Genomic DNA, 25,028 nt, shown 5'->3' on the forward strand with positions numbered 1-25,028 from the left:
GGGAGCTGAGTTAGCTCCCTCACCACCCTGAACAGCTCTGCTGGACGCGACTCCGCGGACGCGATACGTGCACCAAAGAACGAATTCTTTGCTGCATCTATCGCCTCTCCGTAGTCCTCCAAAAGACGGTCTAGGAGAGCCTTGTCGGCTAAGCGCTGGTATCTCTGCCAGTCACGCTCTAGCCGTCGCAGCACCCGCTTCCTTGCCCGGAGATCTTCCGTATACCAGGGCTTCTTTTTGGAAGCAGGCCTGAGAGGGTGCTTGGGAGCGATACTGTGTATAGCCCTGGAGAGATCAATGTCCCAGGTGTTAGTCAGGGCATCAACAGACTCGCCGTCATTTCCAACCATAAACCCCTCTAGGGCTTCTTGGAACCTTTTGGGTTCCATCAGCCTTCGAGGGTGGACCATCCTAATAGGTCCGCCACCCCCGGGAGGGATCTGGGTAGATGCCTTGATTTTTGCCTCCACCAGGAAATGATCCGTCCATGACAGGGCGGAAATATTAGTTATTTCCGCCCACGGAATTTCCATGTCCGTGCAAAAGACCATATCGAGTTTATTACCCGCAGAATGCGTAGGCCCCGAGACCAGTTGTGACAGGCCCATGGCTGTCTTCAGCTCCATTTTGAAGCTGGTTAAGGAAGTGATGGCTCTTGCTCGCGGGGGAAGAAGGTTCCAGGAGTGAAGGGCAGCAAGTGAAAAGGGGCGAATCCAAGATGGGGCAGAGGAAATCCTGGGCTGGGACAGCAGACCTTGACTACCAGAACAGAGGGCCCTGGTGGGAAGGTGAGGGGAAATAAGGTCTGATAAGTAAGGAGGGGCCAGTCCATGGAGGGCTTCAGCAAATCTGTTTTTTACTTCCATTTGAAAAGTTACCATCTTATTAAAAACCAAGTACAGTGCAATGTGACTGCAAACATAGTTAAAAAATCCAAAATGTCAGTTACTAATCTATCCATGTAGTCAGAGATAAAACCTTTCAAAAATAAATCCAAACAAATCATTTGGAATTAAGGATGAATAACTCTGATAAAACCACAAGGGCTGAAAATGTTGCAATTCACTGAGCACATTGTTTAAGACACTGCCTTTCTGGCAAGAGTTTACAGTGTACAACAAAAAGCCCTAGTTGTACGTACGGCTGTGAGAGCCAACTGGGATGGGATAGGAAGGGGGAAAGTATATGCTATGGTAACAGTGTAAATTGTAGCAGTAAGGTGACTGGTAGGCCCTAGATCTCCCCTCTGAGGGAGACTGCACTAGCCCCTTTCTTGCTGTCCTTCCATCAGCAAGCACACACATTGTTCCCATAACCTTTCAGAAACTGGCTGTTTTAAAGAAAATGATTTTAATAGTGTTCTCACTTGCTTTTAACCAGTTCCCCCCTTTTTAAAAAAACAACAATATTCTACATTGTTTTAAATTAAACAATCTTAGCAGTAACATTGTTTTTATTTAAATCTGTCTGTCTATCTATCTATCTATCTATCTATCTATCTATCTATCATCATATATTTTTGTTCCATATTTTGGGGGGGGGGTGATTAAAAAATGGAAAAGAAAAATATAATATAAGCAAAATGTTTCAGCTTCTGCCTGCTTCAGTTGTTAAAGATGGAACTGAGCTACATACAAGTTTCCAAATTAGAACATTCTGTCTCCACTATTCTTTAGAGGTTGATGTATTTTCCTCTAAGTTGAAGCCTTCAATCTATAGATCCAAAATTTCTCCCTCTTATCCAAAATGTCTGAGAGAGACAGCACCAAAGAAGAACAAATCAGAGAGGCTGTGATGTTGAGTTGAAACTGGCCACTGGTTGCTCTCATTTGCTGGTTAGAATTGCAGACGTGGTTCCTAAAACTTGTACACAGGTCTGTGGTAGTACAGCCCACATAGTGCAACTGACATCCTGCATGTTTGCATTCAACGACATAAATAAGATTGAAGGACCAGCAGATGATGTGTTCCTGCCAGTTACTCTGCTCCTAAAAGTGAAGTTCTACTTAAGGTATTTATTTACAGGTGATGCAATGTTTTGAATCACAAGGGTACATCTCTGGATTGTTGGCTGGTATTGTCATGACAGCTTTCACCAGCAATCTCTGTAGATTTGTTGGCATGCAGAAAGCTATAACTGGAGTCTTGCTGATGGCTTCAGCAAGATGTTCAGAATTTGTTAGCAATGGCTAGCATTCTCTAACTGCCATACTAATTAGGAGATACTGGATGAAAATCTACCACAAAAGAAATGTATTGTTGGTTTTTCAATTCTGTTAATCATTTCAATAAATCTATATATGTAGTATAGTGATTAACTGCATCTTTGTGAAATCCAGAACAAAACTGGGAGAAATACTGTTGGTCTGCTTTTTAATCACCTCTCTCTCTCTCTCTCTCTGTAAATGTATATGAATGTGTGTACATATGTGTGTGTCATCTCAAGATTGTAATGACCAATATTGAATATGCGATATTGCAATTGTTTATTGGACACTTTTTAATAGTGCATTTCCTTATTTCAATCTAGTTTCTACAAAAACAAAACAAAATATAACATAGTAAAATGAAAACAAAATATTTTGCAACAAACAAGACATTTAACTATTGATAAAAATAAATGTCTTCTAGTAGGTCTTGCATGTCCTTTAAAAGTGCACAAGATTAATGTTGGGGTACTTTGGAAGAAGGGTCATGACACTGATGTGAGGCAGTTGGAGCAGTAAGAAAAGATTAGACCCTTCTGGTAAATGCTGGGAAGTGACAGTAGCCTCTAAGGATATCTTCTTAACTGTGAGCCAGTGAAGAAGTAATGGTTGCATTACTTCAAGAGCAGCAATTGGCCACAATTTTCCCTTCTGCCAGTTACAATCAGTTTCTTGTTGTGACCATTACTTGATATTATTATTATACTGGCACACTTCTTTTTAAAAGGAATATCCCCTAATTTGTCTGGTTGTTCCTTTGTCTGGTAAAGCGGAGGCTGAGAGAAGCATGTATGTCTTTGCAAAAGTAACATCTCTACTCCCCTCCTCATTCTTCTCATTTATGTCCTGCTACGAAAGCTGGATGAAAGATGATAGGATCATAGATAAGGGATATACGTATCAAATTTGCAGATGACACCAAATTAGGAGGAATAGCTAATACCTCAGAAGACAGAATCAAAATTCAACATGATCTTAACAGATCAGAAAGCTGGGCCAAAGCTAACAAAATGAATTTCAACAGAGAAATGTAAGGTACTGCACTTAGGGCGGAAAAATGAAATGCACAGATATAGGATGGGGGACACCTGGCTGAATGAAACTACGTGTGAAAGGGATCTAGGAGTCCAAGTAGACCACAAATTGAACATGAGTGAACAGTGCAATGTGGCAGCTAACAAGGCCAATGCAATTTTAGGCTGCATCAATAGAAGTATAGTGTCTAGATCAAGGGAAGTAATAGTGTCACTCTATTCTGCTTTGGTCAGGTCCCACCTGGAATACTGTGTCTGGTTCTGGGCACCACAATTTAAAAAGAATGTTGAGAAACTGGAGCATGTCCAAAGGAGGGCGCCCAAAATGGTGAAGGGTCTATGCCTTGTGAGGAAAGACTTAGGGAGGTGGATATGTTTCGCCTGGAGACGAGAAAGTTAAGAGGTGATATGATAGCCTTGTTTAAGTATTTGAAGGGATGTCATATTGAGGATGGAGCAAGCTTGTTTTCTGCTGCTCCAGAGACTAGAATGCAGAACAATGGATGCAAGTTACAAGAAAAGAGATTCCACTTCAACATTAGGAGGAACTTCCTGGGAGTAAGTGTTAAGGAAAATGCAACATGGGATATACAGTGAATGAAATAAAACATGTATGTGAGAGTCAGGGTGATTCAGCAGAAGCAATTAGAAGCCACACAGGTGTATAAGGTAATGTAATTAGCAAGTCCTAAATGCCAAGGACAGAAATGTAAAGTGGATAATTGAACACACCTGAGAATTGTTAAGTGGACAAGGTAAAATGATGAAATCATTAATTGTGGGTTGAACCAAGAGAACCAATGAAAGTGGATGTACACGCCCACTGGGTGGAAACAGACAACAGTGGGTGGTATTTTGCAATGACTATAATAATGGCTATGATTCCCAATGTATTTTGTGGGTAGTAGTAGTGAGGAGTATTGGATGGTTTTGGAGCTGTATATAGTAGAATTAAGTAGATCTTTTATATAAGACTACTGAGTTGTCTGGTGTCTTGGGTGAAGATACAAGAGCCAGCTGGATCCTGAAGAAGTGGGAAGACTTCTGTGGAAGCAAGAGTGAGAAGGCTTGGAGAGTTTGTCAGGGTCTTCAGCCTATTCTCTGTAACTCTGCTGCTTTAGAGCAAAGCTTTAACCACTGGCCAAAACTGGTCAGCGCCGGTGCGTAACAAGGTGGTGAGTTCGAGCCAGAGGTGAAGAGCTACAACTCCCATCATCCCTGACAGTAAGAGCTGTTTGACAGTGGAACACACTCCCTTAGAGTGTGGTTCAGTCTCCTTCCTTGGAGGTCTTTAAACAGAGGCTGGGTGGCCATCTGTCAGGGAGGGTTTGATTGTGAATTCCTGCATGGCAGGGGGTTGGACTGGATGGCCCTTGTGGTCTCTTCCAATTCTATGATTCTAGGAAGAAAATCAACTAATTTGAAATTTGGTGCTGGAAAAAAGTTTTATGGCTACTGTAAACTGCTAGAAAGGAGGCTGCCCGCCTTGGCGGGATGGCCCAGTTGCTGCTTGGGGAGAGCCCGGCTTGGGCGGCCCCCAAAACCCTTGTGCGTGGTCACCCGAGCCATGATTGGTCAGTGCTAGGGGGAAGGGAGGGACTTCCGCACATGCCAATGGGGACTACGAGTCCCAGAAGGCGGCGGGGGTGGAAGTGCCTCCCAATTGGGCAGTCATCAGGTGGCGCCACCCAGGATTGGTGGGGAGGCTGGGAGGTGAGTCCTCTGCCCCATCCTGGCTTCCCATTGAAGCACAGGCCTATTTAAGGCCATGAGGCGCCCTGGTCGGTGCCACTGCTAGCTCGGCTCACCCACCCTCCTTCCTTCTGTGGGAAGAGAGTTGCTGTCATAACTTTGGAGGCGGTTGCCTAGGTCTCGGATCTGGTGGGCATGGTTTCCAGGGCTGCATAGCGCTGGATCAGGAGTCCAATGGGGACACGGGGGTGCTGTGAGCGATGCAGTGTTGCCATTGCGGGAGTAACATCGATACAGCGTTCCCCGTTGACATGTGATAAAGATGCGATGATGCGCATATGTGGAGATGCATTCAATCACATGATGAATTATCGGAACAGATGGGCGCTTAACTAGTCTATCCCTTGCCATCCCGAAGTTTGGCCGAGACCAAGTACTTTGGTTCATCCATTCAGTCAGGGGCTGATGGATGACAGATCCAGACCTCATGAATTACAGCCAACCCTACATTTGCTTGTTATTGTTGTGTTAAATAAAGTTGTGGCCTTTTTTCTTCCAACTGCTGTGTATGGTATTTGTTCCATGGCGGCTTCCCTCTGAGGCAAAGACCAATATATGGATCCTAGAGCAAATCAAGCCTGAACTTTCCCTAGAAGCCAAGATGACAGAAATCCCTTAAAAATAAACTCTAGAGTAGAGTTTGGAAGTTGCACATTGGACATATCATGAGAAGACATGGCTCACTAGAAAAGACAATAATGTTTAGTAAGGTAGAAGGCAGTAGGAAAAGACAAAGATGCCTGGAAGACCTGTATAATGGCGTAATGGTGGCGCAATAATGGTGGTGCTCTGTGTATATGGGTGCCACCATTATGACATAATGCATAGCGTCCACATGTCACACCTCACCAGTTACGTCATGGGTGCGCCATTGGTGCACTCACAACGTAATTGGTGCAGGGAGGGAAAGAACCCGCTTTTTGCAGGTTCTTTTTCCTCCGCAGGGAAGCTGTGCGGTTTGGCAGCTGTGGCTTCCCTGGGAGGAAAAACAGGCACCAAAAAACGGCAGTCTGTACTGTGCCATAGCTACCTAGAAAACCTCCATTGTCTGCTGTCAGTATAATGCCATCACATTTTAAAACTAGAATAACCATTGTTTTTGTGGGTTTTTCAGCCTATAGAATAATCATTTCATAAGACTCTGCAAACAGAAGATTCAAGTCAAGGAAAATCCCTAGTCTCCATGTTGACCTATACACTAGAGAATCAACACAGATGTATTTCCTGACTTCTTTTTTATACATGTCAGCAACGTAAATTCTCGAAATTTCCCTAATTCTCCATCAATAGGAGTATTTTAACATAATGTAAACAGACTGATAGTCAAAGGGGTCATGCACACCAGCAGCTTGGAGCAGCCTCTGGCCACTCCAGCCCCGGTCACCCCAACACAGCCCCATGACAACCATATAGCCCAGTCTCGATCCAGGATGCCACCACTGCGGTCCCAAATGGGATACTGGCAAAGAAAAGACTTTCCTGACTCCTTCTTGTGCCAGCTTTTCCCAGCTGGGTGAGCTCTTTGCATGCCTTCCAGCAACTCTGGGGGCATCTGTTGTCTGCACGCCCCTTCCCCAAAGTGGCCGGAAGCTGCTCTTTCCTGCCCATCTATTTCAGGCCAAAGAGATCTTGTAGCACCTTTGAGACTAACTACAAGAAAGAATGTGTGGCATAAGCTTTCATAGACTGTATTTGCACTGCAGAAATAATCCAGTTTTGTGAGATGTTTAGCCTTCTCTGTCAGAGAGTTTTGATGCCCCAATAATATACAATTCCCAGAATTCCATATCATTCAGTCAGTACCACAGCAGTTAAAGTGGTATCAAACTGGATTATTTCTGCACTGTGGAAGCAGCCTTAGACTTATACTACTTCTTTAGATGCATCTTCATTGAATACTGATACTCCAGACAAACACTGCTATGACTTGGAATGTAAATAGACTGAGGTAGACACCATGAAGAGTCATTCTATGGATGTGCAGAGGAGCAATCTAAAATCATCTGGGTTATGTTCCCTCATGCCATTTATGAATTATACTATTCTATTCGATTATTAAAGTGTTAAATGCCATAATTTCATTACCTTGCTGTATAGACCCATATATCGGTAGGTGTCAAGAGAAGATAAATTGTTCCACTAGCTCGATTATAGGTAAAGCTTAGAAGTGGGTGGAGAACAGAGGGACAAAGAGGCGGCAGAACTGTGCATAACCTTGTCCCATTATGAAGAGAGAATATCCTTAAGCTTTAAAAAGAAACAGAGAAATAAATATTAAAATTTTTAAGCCTGTGAGTTAGCTATGGTTTACATGAGAGCATTAAAAAAAAAAACCACCTCTTTTTCATTCTCATAAAAACAGAGCTTGGAAAGGGGGGTGGGTTATATTATTATTATTATTATTATTATTATTATTATTACTCCCAGAATTCTTCTACCAGAAAGGCCATTGGTCATGCAAGCTGGGGGTTTCTGAGAGCTGTCATTTAAAAAGCAACCATTCTAAAACTCCATTTTTAAAAGGAGAGTACTATTTGCTTCAGTGAAGTCATGTCTAGATATTGATATCAAAATAGATACAAAGATAACATTACTCTCCCTTTTGAAATGTGGTTCATGTCCAGATATTCTGACTTTTCATTGTTTTATTCATTATACAAAAAATTCAGCTTTTGCTGTTTTTCTTAACATTTCAACATACCTGTTGTCAACACCCATTGCAACTACTCTACTAGATTTTCCATCAGCACCACAGAGGTAGAGATTCCTTATTGGACTACTGACATGACTCCAAAAGCTGGTAAATGAGTTGAGATCATATATATGAAGACCGCGGGCAGAACAGCAGTACAGAAATGTATCTTCCATTATGCCAATCCAAAGTACTCCTTCTTGAAACAGTGATATGCTAGATATGAAAGAATATTATTGTACAGAAAATGAGAAAAAAAGAAAAGACAGCTGCCTTGTACATACTACAGAAGAGATTGGATTGAAATGCATATCCCCAAAGTTTGTCAAATTCATTAAAACAGTAGTAATGACAAACATTTCCCAGCCCAGGTTTATCCAGATGTTTTGGACCACAGTCTTTATCATCCATAGCCACTGGCACATACTGTCTTAGGATAACAGGAGAAGGTAGATTTCAATTGAATATCAAAAGAAATTTCTTGACAGTAAGAGCCATTTGCCAAAGGAAGCAATCAGAGTGGTGGTGGTGTCTCCTTCTCTGGACGTCTTCAAAAAGAGGCTGGATAGCTGGGGATGCTTTTGTTGGAGATCCTGCATTGAGCTTGATGACCCATGAGGCCCTTTCCAACTCTATGATTCTATAATGCTACATCTGGAGGCGGCCAAATTGTATTGGCCTGAGACATATGTGTATTTACATATTTCCTTCCATACAAAATTGGACCCACAGCAGCTAATAAAACTGAATATAGCAAATACAATGAAAACATTAAAAAAGCAAACACAAAGAAATAAAACACACATTGGTAAAAGCATACCTTCTGTTAAAAGCCCCTCCACTAAAACCAAGGTGAATTGTCAAACATCTGTGTAAATATAAAGGCCTCTCCCCATAGTCTACTCCCCAGTGAGTTCTATGAGTTCTGTGAAACCTATTCCCAACCAAGTATGCACGCAATTACACCGTCAAGAAATAGTACCACACACTTGTATATAAAGTACTAATTATTTTGGTTGAGAGGGCCTTTCTCCTCTGAAAGAGTACCTCTGCAGCCAAACCTTGTATGTTTACAAACTGGACTACATTACCTGTAAAAAATGTCCATTGTTTCAAATGACCAGAGTTTGACTGATCCATCTAGAGATCCAGAGATAAATAAAGTAGTAGTGCTTGGATGGAGCAGCAGCTTTGTGACACTGTCGGAATGACCTTGAAATACATGTAGCAAGCAGCCTTGGTCATTCCAAGATTTTACTGGGTATAAAAAAAAGAGGGGGGGGGGGACAAAAATCATTTAAAAATGCTGTGATAATTGAGTTACAAATATTATTGGCTTGGGTTCAAAATGTTTGGAGTGAGTTATAGGGAGTTTTTGTTTTACCAGTTTACAGGCAAGCGTAATGTACTCTCTACCTCTAATTCAAAGGTCTTCTGTGGTTCTTCTACTTGGAACTCTCTACCATGTCTCTGTGGTTATATGCATGACTGAGACGGAGAGTCCACTCTCCAGTTTCACATTGCTTTTTCTGTCAAGATCCATAGATATTCTGTGCTTAAATTACTGGAGTGGGGCCATATGGTTCCCTTACTTTATTTGGAGACACTTCAATTTACAGAGTAGTGCTGGTGGAGAGGATAAAATTCAGATAACATTTAGAGGACCCAGGGATAAATTGGTTTGCAGATTAACAGGACTGATTCTTAAGAAGTGTCAGAAGAAACTGAGTGGCAGAAAGGACCCTCACCCTAGCCCAGAAATCCTTTAGAAAAATTGGGAAACATTACTGAATTGTTTGACCCATCACAGCCACCTTATTTCTGGTGATCCCTCTTTCCTCCTCAACTCACTGCAGCACAATTCACCTTATTTATGTGGGATTCACAGTCTTGAAGAAGGGATTCTGAAGGAAGGCAGGGGAGAGGAAGGCAGAACAGCAACTTCCTTCCATCTCCAATCTGCTGGGACCTCTCAGGGTCCAAGCCAATAGAAATCTTCCTGTTTTCCTGCCTGTAATTTGAGCACCGTTTTTCATGAATAGAAGGACCTTTTCCAAACATTCTTCTGTTCACAGAAAAAAAAATCTGAATCAAACCCATAATCTACAGATGATGGTAGTAGTTTGAGACTCTGGAGACCAAGGTCCCCACTCACACAGACACACACTGGGTGATCCTGGGTAAGTCACATACTTTCAGCCCCAGAAGAAGGCAATGACAAAACCTCTCTGAATAAATCTTGAGAAGAAAACCCCTGGATACTTTCACCTTAGGTCGCTATAAATTGGAAATGACTTGGAGGCACACAACAAAATTAACAACAGCATTCTACCAAAGATACTGTAAATCTTGGAATATATCTGAAAAGTCCCACTGCCTTCACTAGTGCAAATCCCTTCTCTAAGCCATAACATCAAACAATGCTACTGGTGTGCTCAGTGTTAACTCCTATAGATAGCCACCCCCAATCCCAGAATATCTCCTATAGTAAATCCTTAAAAGAAACATCACACTATCCATCCTTCTGGATATCTCATGATTCTTGTATTGATTTTGTGAAAGAGAATAAATGCTTCCACAACTGACTGAACAATGGCAGTGATGAATAAATCAAAACTGAGGACTTGGGAAGAAGAGAATGAAGAACAAAAATCTAATAGTACCATAAATTTAATCCCCCCCCCCCCCCCGCATGATATTATGAGCACTGACACAGCTGGTATGAAGGAGAGTACAAAGTAAGGTCAACCTTTGCTTGATACAAAACACAGTACAATTTGATTCTGTTTAGCTTTTCTGCACTCTTGAATACCCCAACCTGATTTTTTTTTTGTCACAAAACAAGAAACTGTACAACTTGCCATTTAAATATAATTTTACAACCACCTCAGATGTCTCAAAGGTCCAAAAGGTAATTTTTTAAAAAATTACTCCTCCCCTCAAAACAAACAAACAAACAAACAAAAAAGGCCCAGAGGGAAAGATTATACTTCAGTTTGCATGCCTTCAGGTGCTTCTGGGGGCAATTGCCATTTTGGGGCTGAAAATGTGGGGGGTATGGGGCACATTTATACTTAATAAAATCTGCTATCAAATAAAGAGGTAAGTATGAAGATATGTTTAGGCTAGGGGCTCTTTTTCTGAGTGAACTTACTTTCACTGCCTTTGGAGGAAGTTAGGAAAAGTCTAGTATCAGCTGAGTAAACACAGGAAAGAATAGCAGTTTCATGTGCATTTAATATCTCAAGTAGCATGTTCCCATTGATGTCATAACAGTAGAAGTGGCCATCGGAAAAGCAGTAGTATCTTTGCATAAGGACATCAAAATCCATATTTGTACACCAGCTTCTTCCCATATACGGATATTCTGTGCTGTATTGTACAGTAAAACATTATTGAAACATTGCAATGTGAAAATGCTTTTAAAAACAGACCATGGTCAAAAAGAGATATATAGAGAAAATGTGTTTTTGTACTGATTGATACTGTTGAGTAGGAAACATGGAACTCTCCTGGAATAATTATTTTGTTCTGCCCCCCCCCCCCGACATGATCAAAGGTTAAGAAGATTCCCTAGATCTCTTCAAAGGGATAAGATTTCACAGATGCAACATGCACTAGTAAATGTATAGCAAACTGTATTTACTATATAATAAATTATGAAATCTATATTGGGTAGTTCTATTAGCACTCATACAAAATGATCTAGAGATTAATTGAAGATTTTATTATTTTTCAACAACTGTGATTATCTAAACATAGATGGATTTCAGCTTTTTACCACAGTATTATAGTTATAACCTAGGCATATATGTTCATATCATTATAACAGTGGAACTTTGAGGTTTACTAGCAACCCTAGTCTGACACACCCATTTTTCAGCTATGGTTATGTTAGAACCATGCATGCATGCATGGATTCTGTCAGAATTCTGAATATGTGGCCAATACGTGTGGAATTTCTTGTTCATGTTTTCTTTTCAAATGATAAATTACATTATATGCTACATGCTAGCTTGCTTGGTGCTGATGGGTAGGCTAATAGTTGCTGCAGCTTATGAGTAAATGGATAGCTAGTTGGTATGGGGGGATGGAATAGTTTTGGGAACAATAGGTTTGGAATGTGTAAGATGTGGGCTGAGTTGGGTTGGTGGTGTCTGGTAGTGATGAAAAGTGGGGTGGATGGTAGAAATACTTGAGCCTGAAAGAGATAGGGTTGGTCAGAAGGTTGAAAAGGGGGACTGGCTAGTAGGGGGAATGAAGCTAAGGGAATAGGAAGTGGGAGCTAGTTTTGGTGCCAGTATGGAGTGCGGGTGTTTAGATTTTTGGGGTTTTAATGTATTGCTTGGCTGTTGGGGGGCAGTTCTGGCTTAAACGCTGACTGGTGAATTTCTGACTATGTGTATTCAATAAAGTTCTTTGCTGTTTCAATACACTGGACTCTGATGCACATTGGTTCTGAGTTTGCTCAAGTCTGACAGGTGCTCTTGGAAAACTTTTTATTTTATTTTATTTTATTTAGTTGCAAAACAATTGGAAAATTCTGGCATAGGTTTAGAGTGAATTGCACAACATTAGTTGTCTCTGTGTTGATGTGTCTTTATCTCAGTTGTGAGGGTGTTCAAAATGCACTGGAGGGATATTGTTTCAAAACACTGGAAAATAATTGCAAAACTTTAGCACAAGTTTGGAGGGGATTTCAAATTTTGGGGCTCATAATTAACAAAGCTACAAAACTGAAAGTATAGCATCATCAAGAATGGAGAAGTGTTGCACTACACATCTATAGTCAGAATAAATATAATTGAAGGGGAACTAGTAATAAAAAGGATTTAGATACTGTTTTATCAACAAGCACTTCAGAAATAGTATTTCAGTACTCTTCATATCAAATCTAAAACGATGTATACAAAATGTATGGTGAAAGGATTGAACCAAAAAGATAAAATTAAGTAGACTTGCCTAAAGCTACCTAGTGAGTTCATAGCTCAGGTGAGTTTTGAACTGGAACCATCCAGTACACTATAATTAACAATCAGTTCAGTATTGCAAAATGAAGGTATTGCTAGTTTAAGTTCCAAATAATAAACAATTAAGAATGCCTTTCTCACAGTCATACTCCCACGTATTTTTTTGTAGTCAGATATAAATGTATACAAAATATGTATACTACAGGGAACACACATACATGTATCTAAATTGAAACTATACTCAAGTACCTGGGGAAAAGTCTGTACTTGTACATTGGAACAGGAGCACACTGTTCTGGAAGCTCCGTTTCTTTAAATTTCCAGGTCTAAATAAGAAAAATACATATCTATAAACTAACGTGATAAACTTAAATGTTCTCCAGATCATGATGTTTAAGACAGCAATTCTATGCAGGCTACGTGGAACATGTTTATGTTTGTGCAAATAAGCATATATAGAATTGAGCTCTAAGTGTGAAAGTTTTTTTTTACAGATCAAATCATTCATGATTTTAAATTGCTGTTACAATAATAGTTGACCTATTATGAAATATGTTTTATAGTATTCCTTTTCATTAAATAATTATACATGTTTAGAGAACTGAAACCAACAAAGTTATATGTGTTATAAAATGTAAGTGAACAAAGAAATCTATTTTCAAAAGCAACTGTTTTTGAGCCAAACATCATAAAGGAGAGATGAAGGTTTTATACAATTGCACACTCATGAAGTACAATCAAATTCTTCTTTCTTCAGATTAACCCACTAGTTCAACAATTCAGTGGAAAGAAATTTATATTTCATTAATTCCCTATTATGTTCAATTATACTTGTATGAAATGCAAATCCAGCATGTATCAAATGGCATATTCAAAACAATTCAAGGAAAAGTAATGTTACCCAAATGCTGGAGTCCCAGGAGGGCACCCACAAATTAATAGGTTTTAGGGAAATTTTAATTGCTCAAATTATATTTTTGGCCAGTGAACAGTCAGCCTTGGGATCTTAACCCAATTTATAATGGTTCCAAATCACACAAAACTCCAGAGGCAATTCCAAATAGGTTTTGGACTCATGCACACACATAAGAACTAACAAAGCAAAGATGAGACAAGGTGAATATTGGAGGCCTTGCTAATGATGATACGTTACCAATCTTGAATTGTGGTTCAAATTGATGGGCATCTGGAACAGAGACGGCTCAATAGCTGCTGAGGCAAGTGGAGTGGCCGGCTTACTGATATACCTAGTAAAAACCGACACAGTGCCTGCCTGGTTACAAACTACACCAAACTGCTAGTGTGCGGGCACTGGTATATATACTCAAAATCAGATATTGGGGCAGTAATCAAGGAATGAATGGATTAACTTGCTGCAAAATGGGTTTCCAGGAGAGAAGAATGGTTAAGAGATGGAGCAAATGTTTGAATGATTGGTGTGAACATCTCAGACAAAGGAAAACCCCTTGCTGCTGGAGAAGCATTCTTTGTCTGTGTATTCAGTCACCTTCTTTGGCCAGAATCCCATATCCCCCTCCATACACAAAAGGGATTAAGCTGATGCTAACTCCTTTGCTAGAGCCAACTGGATTTCCAAATATGGCATGGCCACGTTTCCACAGTGGGATCACCTTTCCAGGTCACTCATTGGTTACTCACTTCAGCATCCTTTTAAAATCAAATATGAGGGGCCTGGTCTTGCAGTAACAGTAACATAGATGTTACTGATGAATAAGAATTTCAGTGAGAGACTCATAAGGCAAAATGTTTTATATGTTGTGATTAAAAAGAAAAATCATGGGGCATGTGCTATCCGAATTGCAATAGCTTCATGCTGTGCCTACAAAATTACTGTAGGAAGATACTCCTTCAGTAATAGTAACTAGTATTCACAAAATTAAATTACATTAAATAAGAAATCATGACATACCTTAACTCCTTTAAATCCACCGCTTATGAGTTCATCTTTTACTGGGTTGAATGATATGAATGTTAACCGTCCAGAACCACGATTTTCTACTGAGCAAATCTCAACATAGTTCTTGTTGTAAACCTCAAGAAAACAAATAGTAACTTCAAATAATCTATTAATAACCTTAGAGAAAACAAAACAACCAACAGACACAGGGCACTGACCATGTACTTAATGCAAGCAACACAACTTTGTTTAAAATATACTCAAGCTATATGTGGTATCTGAAAGTAAGACTGTATCCTCCAACAGTATGGATCTGACATTTCTAGGAGTTTGTTCTCGAAGGCAAACTAAAGTAAAAAAAAAAAAAAAAAAAAACACTAGTGTAGAGCTACTCAAAGTGGTATCCACAGACTAGTGACAAGACTGACAGTCTATGGTGTATTTCCAAGAAACTATGGTTGTATGATAATAATATGACAAAGATATGATGATGGTCTCTGAATGTTGGAAAATAATTTCCAGTCTGCTGCATCAGATAGTTTTAGAAGCAGTGCGTTAATGGTTGCCCACCAACATGGCAGGCTACTTTAAAATCCTTGTGTTAAGTTTAAGGAAAGGTATACTGTTATAAGAATTACTTATGATAATTAAATATGTTTAGAAATGGGGAAAGTATACTATAGAACTGAGAGCCAATGCAGTGTAGTGGTTTGAGCACTGGACTAGGACACTGGAGTGGATACTCACTGGGCAAGTCACACTTTCAGCCCCAGAAAACCCCATGGTAAGTTCACCTTAGGGTCACCATAAGACTTGAAGGCACACAACAATGCCATAGTTACTTTTTCCTCAAAAATCTACTGACTCTGTAAGTATGTGGGTCTACTTATATGAATCAGTGACAGTGGTATTCAAATTCTAATGCACATCCCTCTTATATCTAAATACATCTGTAACACTGGGGGAAAACACATTTTGTTCAAGATTTATGATAAAACTGATTTTAATATAATAATAATAATAATAATAATAATAATAATAATAATAATTTATAGTCTGCCCAATCACAAGGAATCTGGGCGGGTTACAGCAATTAAAATACATAGAAAATACAATAAAATTCAAAATAGTCCCTTCCCAAACCAATTTATTCAGGTGATGATAGACAGTACACAGTAGAATTTAGAGCAGCATATTGTTCACGTAAATAGGCATTTAAAAACCTCCCCCAAGTTTGCAATTAAATGACAGATTGAGGAAAAGGCCAAATAACCCCATGATGTTTTCCCATTCAAAATTCTTGTCTTCCAAATTTTTCTTTTAATGATCATACTCCTGTTACAAGTTAGTCCCATAGGTTCATACTGCTCAAAATTATAGAATTCATTTATCCCAGACAGAAAGTTTTTAAAACTATCTTCTTATTTTTATTGTTTTCTCACAAAAAAGCAGTTGAGATAAAAACAGCAATATATAATTTTACCTTGATTGCAAAATCTTTTTGTAGAACGAAGTAAACATTGAATTTTTCAGAGTAAGTGATTATTCTTGCCATGCTGAAGTGATATTTTGGAAAATTCATCTCTCTTTTGACTAAAATGTTTAACAGAAAGAAAATTAGAAAACTACACAAGGTAATAAAAAAGGTAAATGTTGTCAAGTCACATCCGCCTGTAGGGGGCGGTGCTCATCTCCATTACTAAGCCAAAGAGTCAGCGTTGTCAAAGATGACTTTGTGATTGTGTGGCCAGCATGATTGCACAAAATGCTGTTACCTTCCCACCGAAGTGGTTCCTATTTATCTACTTGGATTTTTACATGCTTTCAGAACCAAAGATGCTTTTTGGAACCAACCCCCAGTACCAAGGGCCTACTGTAAAAAGAAGTGACCTTTTCACTTTTGCATCTGGTGTCCACTGCTGACTTTAGCCTGCTACCAACATGCAACCTTTGGCAAGAATACCTATAGGGAAATATGGCCATCAATAGAGTAAAAAAGATTACTCTGCAAAGGACACCTTGTGGTTTGTGTCAGGCAGCATAAGGAGGTAGATTTCAGTTTGGTAGAGAACAGAGCTGTATAACAAATACTTTAAGGGATGCATTTCTTTACTTCAGAAGATATGAACAAAAATATAAATAGTACCCAAAACCAAGAAGAAAATATCAAATATAGCCAGCCATGTACATTTGCAGGGGTTAGCGTTGCAAGAACCTTGTGAAACCATGTGAAAATAGAAATAATGTGAATCTCCATGGAGCCCCTCCATTGCAGGACTCTTTTGGGGGCACTGAGGAAATAGGGAGGAGAGATGCAGCGGCAGTGCTGCCAAAGGGACTCGCCCTGCCTGCCTCTTTCTCTGCCCACTTTCCCTGCCTGCCTTTTTCTCCCATGGTTAGGGAGCACGTGGTGTCAGGCAGAGTACAAGGAAGGAATCCATTTTCTCTTTCTCTTGCTTTCATCCCTTTCTCCTCTCCCTCTCCTGACAAACTCATGAATAATCAAATCCGTGGATGTTAAAGCTATTAATGTTGAGAGCTGACAGTTGTTCTTCCTCATTTTGACAGAAAACAGTAATGTGGAAATTAATATTTTGTTTCCAATAATTCTGTAAAGGGAAAAACTATTCCAATTAAGCACTGAAAACAATTAAAAATACTATTCCAAAGTGCTCAAAGCAGCTTACCAAAAGAAATGTACAATGAAAAACAAAGCTATACAATTATCAGAATAATTTTAAAGGCAATCAAGCAGTCATCAGAGAAGTCAACCAAATGTAAACTGCTACTGAAATATTAACTGTCATCCTGATAAAAGTATTACTTTTTTTGGCAAGACCCGAGTAGGGCTGTTGATGACCATGGCACAGGAGGCCTCTCATTCATAACACTGCCACAAGTAAAAGCTGACTTGACAGTAAATTCCCCTATGCTTGTCAATATCTACATGAAGCTACTGGGAAACGTCATCTGGAGGTTTAGGGCTGGGTGTCCATTTCTCCTTTACAACTGATGCCAAAGAGCCTGTGGTAGCACTAAGTCATTATCTGGATGTAGTAACGGACTGGACATGGACAAGTACACTGAGGCTTCATCCAGACAAGATGGAATTATTGCTGGTCAGTAGGAAAACCAATCTGGGACTAGGATCACATCCGGTTCTGGATAGGGTAGTTCTCCCTCTGAAAGATCAGTTTTATAACTTATGGGTGTTCTAGGACTCAGCAGTACTCCAGGTTGCTGTGGTGGCCAGGAGGACCTTTGCCTAGCTTCAGCCAGTACACAAGTTACGCCCTTTCTCAGGGAAAGCAGATCTGACCACAGTGATTCATGTCTTAAACCCGTTCCGCATGGGTGTAAAGTACGTGGCAAGCGCATACTAGGGTTAGAAAGGGGTGTCCTTTCCGGATGCCCCTAACCCTAGTACGCGTTCGGCGCATACAAAATGGTGGCGCCCGTTTTATACGGGCGCCACCATCTTGATGTCGCGGCCGCTTAGTGGCCGCATATCACACAACACAAGTGATGTTATGAGTGCGTGACTAGCGACTTGCGCCGCCACTTCTGGGGCACAAAAAGAAGCCGCTTTTTGCGGCTTCTTTTTGCTGCATCCGGGAATCGTGCGGTTTGTCCGCTACGGTTCCCGGACACAGCAACCAGCGGCGCCGGCAGAGCGCCCATTTTGGCCGCTCTGTAACGTGCCTTAGTTACCTATCCATTAGACTACTGTAATACACTCTATGTGGGGCTTCCCTTGAAAAGTGTTTGGAAGCTGTAGCTAGTGCAAAATGCAGCAGTCAGATTAATGTCAGGTGTGAGTTTTAGAGACCTTATAACACTAATCCTGCAAGAACTGCACTGGCTTCCAATTTCCTTCCAAGCTCAATTTAAGGTGCTGCTGTTGACATACAAAGCCCTAAACTGGGGGATTTGGGAATCTTAGGTCCTGTACTTCAGTGGTTCCGGTCCTATCTCTTGGGCAGGTTTCAGATGGTGGTGCTTGGGGATAGCTGTTCCTCAAAAAAAGGAGATGTTATATGTGATACCACAAGGTGCTATCCTATCCCCAATGCTTTTCAACATATACGTGAAATTGCTGGGGGAGATCATCCGGAGGCATGGGGTGGGGTGCTATCAGTATGCTGATGACACCAAAATATATTTCTCCATGGCTTTAAATACAGCCTCAGCTAAGGATAATGTGTCTCCTCTGAATGAATGCCTTGAGGAGGTAATGGGCTGGATGAGGAAAGACAAACTGAAGCTGAATCCAGACAAGACAAATATGCTTACTATCAAGGGTCCTATCCTTGTTTTGGAGGTGTATCAACCAGTCCTGGATGGCATTACACTCCCCCTGAAAGACTGTGTTCACAGCTTGGCAGTGCTTCTGGATCTATTGCTCCAAATGACAGTTCCAATAGATGCAATAGCCAGGAGTGCTTATTATCAGCTTTGGCTGATATGCCAGCTGTGCCCCTTCCTAGTGTTGGAGGACTTAAAGATGGTACTGCACATACTGGTAAATTGAAGGCTGGATTTTGCAATGTTCTCTGCATTGGGCTACCTCTGCACCAAGTTAGGAAACCTCAGTTAGTGGCAGCCAGATTGATTACTAGAACATCTAGGAGTGATCATATTACAGCAATATTCAAATCATTCTACTGGCTGCCAATTAGTTTCCAGGCAAGGTGCAAAGTGTTGGTAATTACTTTTAAAGTCCTACATGATTTGTGTCCAGATTACCTACAGGATCACCTCCTCTTACATAATCCTCCCTGTACACTCAGGTCCTCTGGTGGACATTTACTCCAGTCAGCCAGGACTAGGTTGGCAACTATGGCCCAGAATAAATGAAGTGGCTTCCATCTACTTTGGAGGTATGCCAATTTGACAACACATGCCTCCGAAGTGGCAGCAAGCTGGCCACACTCTGGCCCTTTGAACTGGAGCAAAAAGGAGCTAGGATAATCCAATTTCTGGAAGTGCTGGACTGCCTCAGTGAGCACAGCCCGCACTGGAAGTGGGACATGTGGTCAGTGGCGTCTGCACCCACTTCTGGCAGGAGCAGACTCGAGACACTCTTTCCCATCTATCTGCTCCAGCCGTATCAGCCAGAGGACCTTTCCTTCAGCCACCCCTAGACTGTGTAATGACCTGCTAGAAGAGATGCACCAGCTGAATATGCTATCTGAATTTAAAAGAGCATTAAAGACCCGTCTCTTCCAACAGGCTTATCCAGTTGATTTTTAAATGGTGAATTTTAAATGTGGGTTGCTTTAATATGTGTACATCTTATTTATTCTTTTTCACTGATACGTGTTTTAACTGATGTCTTTTTAACTGATGCTGTTTGTATGTTAATTGTTGTTGTTCCCTGCCTCAATCCATGGGGAGAGATAGGAAAGAAATAATAATAATAATAATAATAATAATAATAATAATAATAATAATAATAGACTTGGACCAAGCTATCTGAAAGACTGCCTCCTCCTACATGAGTCTGCCAGAAATTTGAGGTCTTCAGAGAAGGCCTTGTTGTGTGATCCAACACCTCATGAACTTAGGTTTGTGGGTACACATGACATTCTCAGTAGCCACACCTTGGCTGTGAAATTAGGCTTCCCCCCTCTCTTTTAAGCTTCCAGTGAGAAGTCAGAACAGTGCTGGTCTACATGGCATTCAGTGTTTAAATTGCCGTTTTAAACTGTTCTAGGATTGTTTTAGACTTCTTTTAGGAGTTTTTAAAAAGGATTTTGATGTGTTTTTAATGTGTTATCTTTGTGTTGTTTTAATTGGTTTTTATTTGTTCATCACCCTGGGAGCCCTTCTGGGCTGAAAGGTGATACAGAAATACATTAAATTAAAAAAAATTAAAGTACAATAACAACATAAAAAGTAGATACACTATATACTATTTTGTTTATGTGTTTCTTTCCAGTGACATCTAAACAAATGCAGTACGTGAAATAAAATTTTAATCAGATCACAGATACACCTCACCATTTCGACTAGAAGGAAGTAAATCCAAGCTGAAAAATCCTTTACCATCTGCAAGGACCAGTCTTTTACTCCGGCTGTTATAGGTTGCTGAAATAATTTGTGAAGAGGAATGTATTAGGCTATGACTCTAGATGGGAAAAAAGGAAAAGAAATCTGGCCTTCTGTGACTGAAAAGCATTCTGAAATAAAAGTGTGTGTGAGAGGGTGGGGGGTTAGAAATAAAATTTATAGGATTGGATCCAGACCCTCTGAGGGGAGTACTGCTCAGGACCCACCTGCTGTTGGAAAAAAGGAGCAAGACATCTCCCCGTTTTTTTGCCAGTGACTGCACCCCCAATGTCATCTCTCATTGTATTATTATATTATATATTATTACTTAGACCTCCCTGGAACATATTTAGCAAATTAAAAGTGGCTACACTCTATTTATGAGAGACAAAGAAAAGTGGGTACACATGACGTTCCATCATATGGTTTGTTTTTAACAGGTTAGAATTTATTTTCTCTTACCTCCCACTATATCTAAACCATGCTGAATGACGCTTTTAATGAAGACAAACCCAAATGTAAGAAAATTGGTGCTCTTCTTTGTAATTCTGCAACAGGGAGAATGATTTCATACTTTAGAGACACAAACAAACAATTCTGTGGACATAAAGAGCATTGGTGAGGGTAAGGGCAGTAAAAATAAATTTTTAATGAAGCATATTTGGAATAGTAATTAATGACTCCTATATGACTGAAATGTATTTTATTTTGTCCCTACCTAATTAATAACTGGAAATCACGTGGAAATATACGTTGAGTCTTCCTTATTTGGAATTCTCAAACACTACAAAATCTAAAACTTTTTCATCATTGGCCCAGATAGTGACACCTTTGCTTTCCGATGGTTCAACATACACACACTTTGTTTCATGCACAAAGTTATTTGTAAAGATTGTATATAAAATTACTTTCAGGTTATATGTACTAGATGTACACAAATGAATAAATTATTTTTGCATTTAGACTTGAGTCCAATCTCCAAGTCATCTATCTATCTATCTATCTATCTATCTATCTATCTATCTATCTGCAAATATTTTAAAATTCCAAAGTCCAAAATATTTCTAGTCCCAATCATTTTGCATAAGGGGGACTCAACCTGTACCTAAGAACAAAATAAACTGGACTTTATTCCAAATGATCAAACGTGTAATTAACCTAATAATAGCACAGAAGTTGTTTTTGACAGAAAAAAAATATACCACAAGTAAAAGCCTTGTGACTTACTGGGCTCCTGCTGCTCTACTGGGGAGTGAAGTACTGACCAGAAATTATTTTCTCTGAGTGCACTAGCTTTTTCTTTTCTAGAAGCCTACATAATTCAGGATTCAGGCAAAATAGCAAGAAAACCAGCCAATGTAAATCAACAAGCTGGCTGGTAGGGAAAGGGGTCTTTGTGCTTCATAAGCATACTGGAAATGGGGGCCAGATCCACTTTGAGAAGATGGGGTCAGCAAGTCTATGATAGGTAGTTCAGGGGTCTCTATAAGGGACTTTGGGGTAGAGACAGCCTAGTTCACATCCAGCTTGGGTGTGCAGGGTTTGCTTTACACTCAGGTGGAAGGGGAACCAAACAGTGGCCTCTGCCCATGTGGACTCCCATGTTTGTCATATTTGGTTACCCCAGCAGGCAAGTTGAGAAAACCATTCTCCATCAGTTGACAGGAGGGTCACCAGTGTATGGATTAAGTTCTTGAGCTGTAACCAATTAAAGGTGTGTTATGTTTTTTGTCTCCACATTTCTTTAATATGGCCAAACAGAGCTTATCAATGAAGTAGTTTAGCCTATATGCAAAGCTTTCTAACATGCCTTGCATACAAAATTCTATAAGAAAGAAGCATCATCATCATCATTATTATTATTATTATTATTATTATTATTATAGTTTATTTATAGAGCACTGTAGATTTACACCAATCAAAATACAATTAAAATCCTGCCATCGGCTTACAATCTAATAAAAAAGTTGCTGCTATCTTCTAAATAAAGCTCCTATTCCAGACATACTTTTATAATTAATACATGTGTGTACTTACACTCGTGTTGTGTCTTTTAATATTTGATCCTCTTCAGATTTAGCAACATTTACTTCATCTTCGAAAATTAATCTTTAAAATAATAACATACACATTTGAATTATTCAAAATGATGATACAATATCTGTTACAATAATACACAGACTAAACAATAACAGAAATTTTTGAGAATACTGAGTCTTTATGCACCGGGGGCTGTGCTAGGTTCTATTAACTTTAGTGCACGCAGTGGTTAGAGATCCTAAGGAGGAAAGCATCAGTGGCCAAGGGAACAAAGTAAAATATTTATTGTAAGAACTCTATGCTAAGAACACAGGGAGCTCTTCTAATCTAGCTACAACTCTAGGGAAGAGCTGAGTGAGTTCTGGGAGAAGAGATGGAAACATCCCTGAGGCCTCACACATCTTTTTTTTTTACCCAAACAATGCAAATAACCTTACTCGTGCATTCCAGGTTTGTTATTCACACCATGGAACAGCATCTTTCCGGAAACAGCATCACTCTGCATCTGTGAGAGTTTGCTTGCTCATATGTGTGGGCACCATTCTCTTTTCCCCACATCTACTGGCATCCATCAGCCAGACCCAGGATGTTTTTTGGCGCTCCCCCCCCCCCCTGCTTAATTGACTACATTTGGGTTGCATGTGAACAATAAAGATTCATCTCAAAGTCATCCTGGATTATTTTCATCTTGTGAATAACTCCTAAGAGTATCAGTTTTCATTTCAGAGGGGCTCAGGATAGGTAGATAGAGGGGGAACTCATTGAAGGTCACTCAAACTGTCTAAACCTATTGCTATTGCCCACTATGAGGCATTAACTATTTCAGCTGCAAAGCAGTGTTGCACTTCCAACAGGATCAGTGTCTCAAACACAATCAAGGGAATTACTGATGCCAGCAGCAAGTGTTTCGCTGTAGAGAGGCTCTGTTCAGGATTCTGAACACTCCATTTCATACCCCTTTCCCCTGGTTTTCCATTTCAATCATTTAGTCAGTTAGCATTCCTCAGGCAATAAGCATGCCCACCCCTCCGCAGACTTTTAGAGGGCAATTTTTTAAAGGACATATGTTTAGTGGGTAGAAACAGCAAAACCATCTCTATAATTTTACATTTAGTTCAATTAATTGGAAGAAAAATCATTTCATAGCTAGAGGAACACACTCTTAATTGTAGATAATGATGAGTTATTATGGGCCAGAGTATAGCGTCACAAAATCCATGTCATCTTCCCCTCCATTGTATGTAATAAAACTGATGACTAGTCAGAAGAAGAATAAACACCAGATGGCATCTCCAAGGAAGTGCTGACTTTACTACATAGGCAAGTTAGCAATCAAAAAGGACAAGATGAGAAACAATCACAAAAAGTATAAATGCAAAAACAACATGCACATTAACCATGTGGGATTAGGACACGTTTGAAGATAATCCTTTTGTGTGCTGCAACGAGATATCTCATAAACAGAAACTCCTAATAGAGGAGTCACTATTATAGAGATTAGATAATGGCGAACACAAATGGAGGACTACTGGTGGCACAGTAGTTAAATGCCTATACTGCAGCCACCCACTCAAAAACCACAAGGTTGTGAGTTGAATACCAGCCAGGGCTCTGGGTCAATTCAGCCTGGCATCCTTCTGTAGTGGCTAAAATGAGTACCTAGCTTGTTGTGGGCAATTAGCTTATACTTTGTAAACCACTTAGTTAGTACATCTGTAAGTGATTCTTTGCTATTGCTATTGTTACCATACGAAAGCTGCCTTAAAGCAAGAAATATATTTGGGAAAGCAAATATAACTATTCCATGCAAAGAGTAAGACTCTATTATATGGAAAGCTCTTGTCCCCCTTGAAGTATTATAAACACATCTTAGAAGAGACTAGTTTTATTGCTTCTGTGGCATCTAAAAAGTAATATTATCATAAAAGGAATTTCCAAGACGAAAGATCAGCAGCATAGTCCTACACATATTCACTCAGAAGTAAGTCTGACGGAGCACAATGAAAGATTTCCTCATGAGTGTGAAAAAAAAGTACAGATGCGCAGTTCTGCTAGGATTGCCATCATTCTTTTCCAGAAAACCAGAACAAAAGTATGCAAGACAGGATTGGGGTAGTGTATCAAAAACCCCAGCACCTATAAAAAGTCTTCCACTCACCACATTTTGATATTTAACATTGCATGCAATCAGCTCCACATTTTGATGGATTCAGCAAGCCAGCCACTGTATTTCAAGTTGTGGTTTATTTATATATTGCCATCCATTTACATTCTGGGGTTTATAGTTTGCTGCTTCAACCGGCCCAGCTGGCAGGGACATTTTCCAAACTCTTCAATCCGGGATTTTCCTGGTTTTCTGGAACA

General features: G+C 39.9%; 1 protein-coding gene across 7 annotated transcripts in view; it reads right to left on the reverse strand.

Annotated features, from left to right (window-relative positions):
• CUNH3orf22 (chromosome unknown C3orf22 homolog) overlaps positions 1 to 22,731 on the reverse strand; it is a 108,188-nt gene extending 85,457 nt beyond the window's left edge. For 5 of the 7 annotated variants that reach the window (XM_089521212.1, XM_089521192.1, XM_089521250.1 and 2 more), the window contains exons 1-9: positions 22,662 to 22,715; positions 20,577 to 20,663; positions 16,057 to 16,166; positions 14,586 to 14,708; positions 12,905 to 12,981; positions 10,840 to 11,057; positions 8,777 to 8,942; positions 7,695 to 7,901; positions 7,079 to 7,240 (exon numbers count right to left, since the gene is read on the reverse strand). In XM_089521212.1, coding sequence (XP_089377338.1) covers positions 7,079 to 7,240; positions 7,695 to 7,901; positions 8,777 to 8,942; positions 10,840 to 11,057; positions 12,905 to 12,981; positions 14,586 to 14,708; positions 16,057 to 16,155 — 1,052 coding nt within the window. In that variant the 5' untranslated portion in view covers positions 16,156 to 16,166; positions 20,577 to 20,663; positions 22,662 to 22,715. Of the gene's footprint in view, positions 1 to 7,078; positions 7,241 to 7,694; positions 7,902 to 8,776; positions 8,943 to 10,839; positions 11,058 to 12,904; positions 12,982 to 14,585; positions 14,921 to 16,056; positions 16,393 to 20,576; positions 20,664 to 21,086; positions 21,173 to 22,661 lie in introns of those variants that run through there. The other 2 variants (XM_089521222.1, XM_089521202.1) reach the window with 2 other exon arrangements.
• Between the last annotated feature and the right edge of the window lie 2,297 nt (positions 22,732 to 25,028).

This window comes from Sceloporus occidentalis, unplaced genomic scaffold, assembly GCF_023333645.1.
Source record: "Sceloporus occidentalis isolate IW3139 unplaced genomic scaffold, rSceOcc1.0.p SCAF_1, whole genome shotgun sequence".
NCBI classification, from domain to species: domain Eukaryota; kingdom Metazoa; phylum Chordata; class Lepidosauria; order Squamata; family Phrynosomatidae; genus Sceloporus; species Sceloporus occidentalis.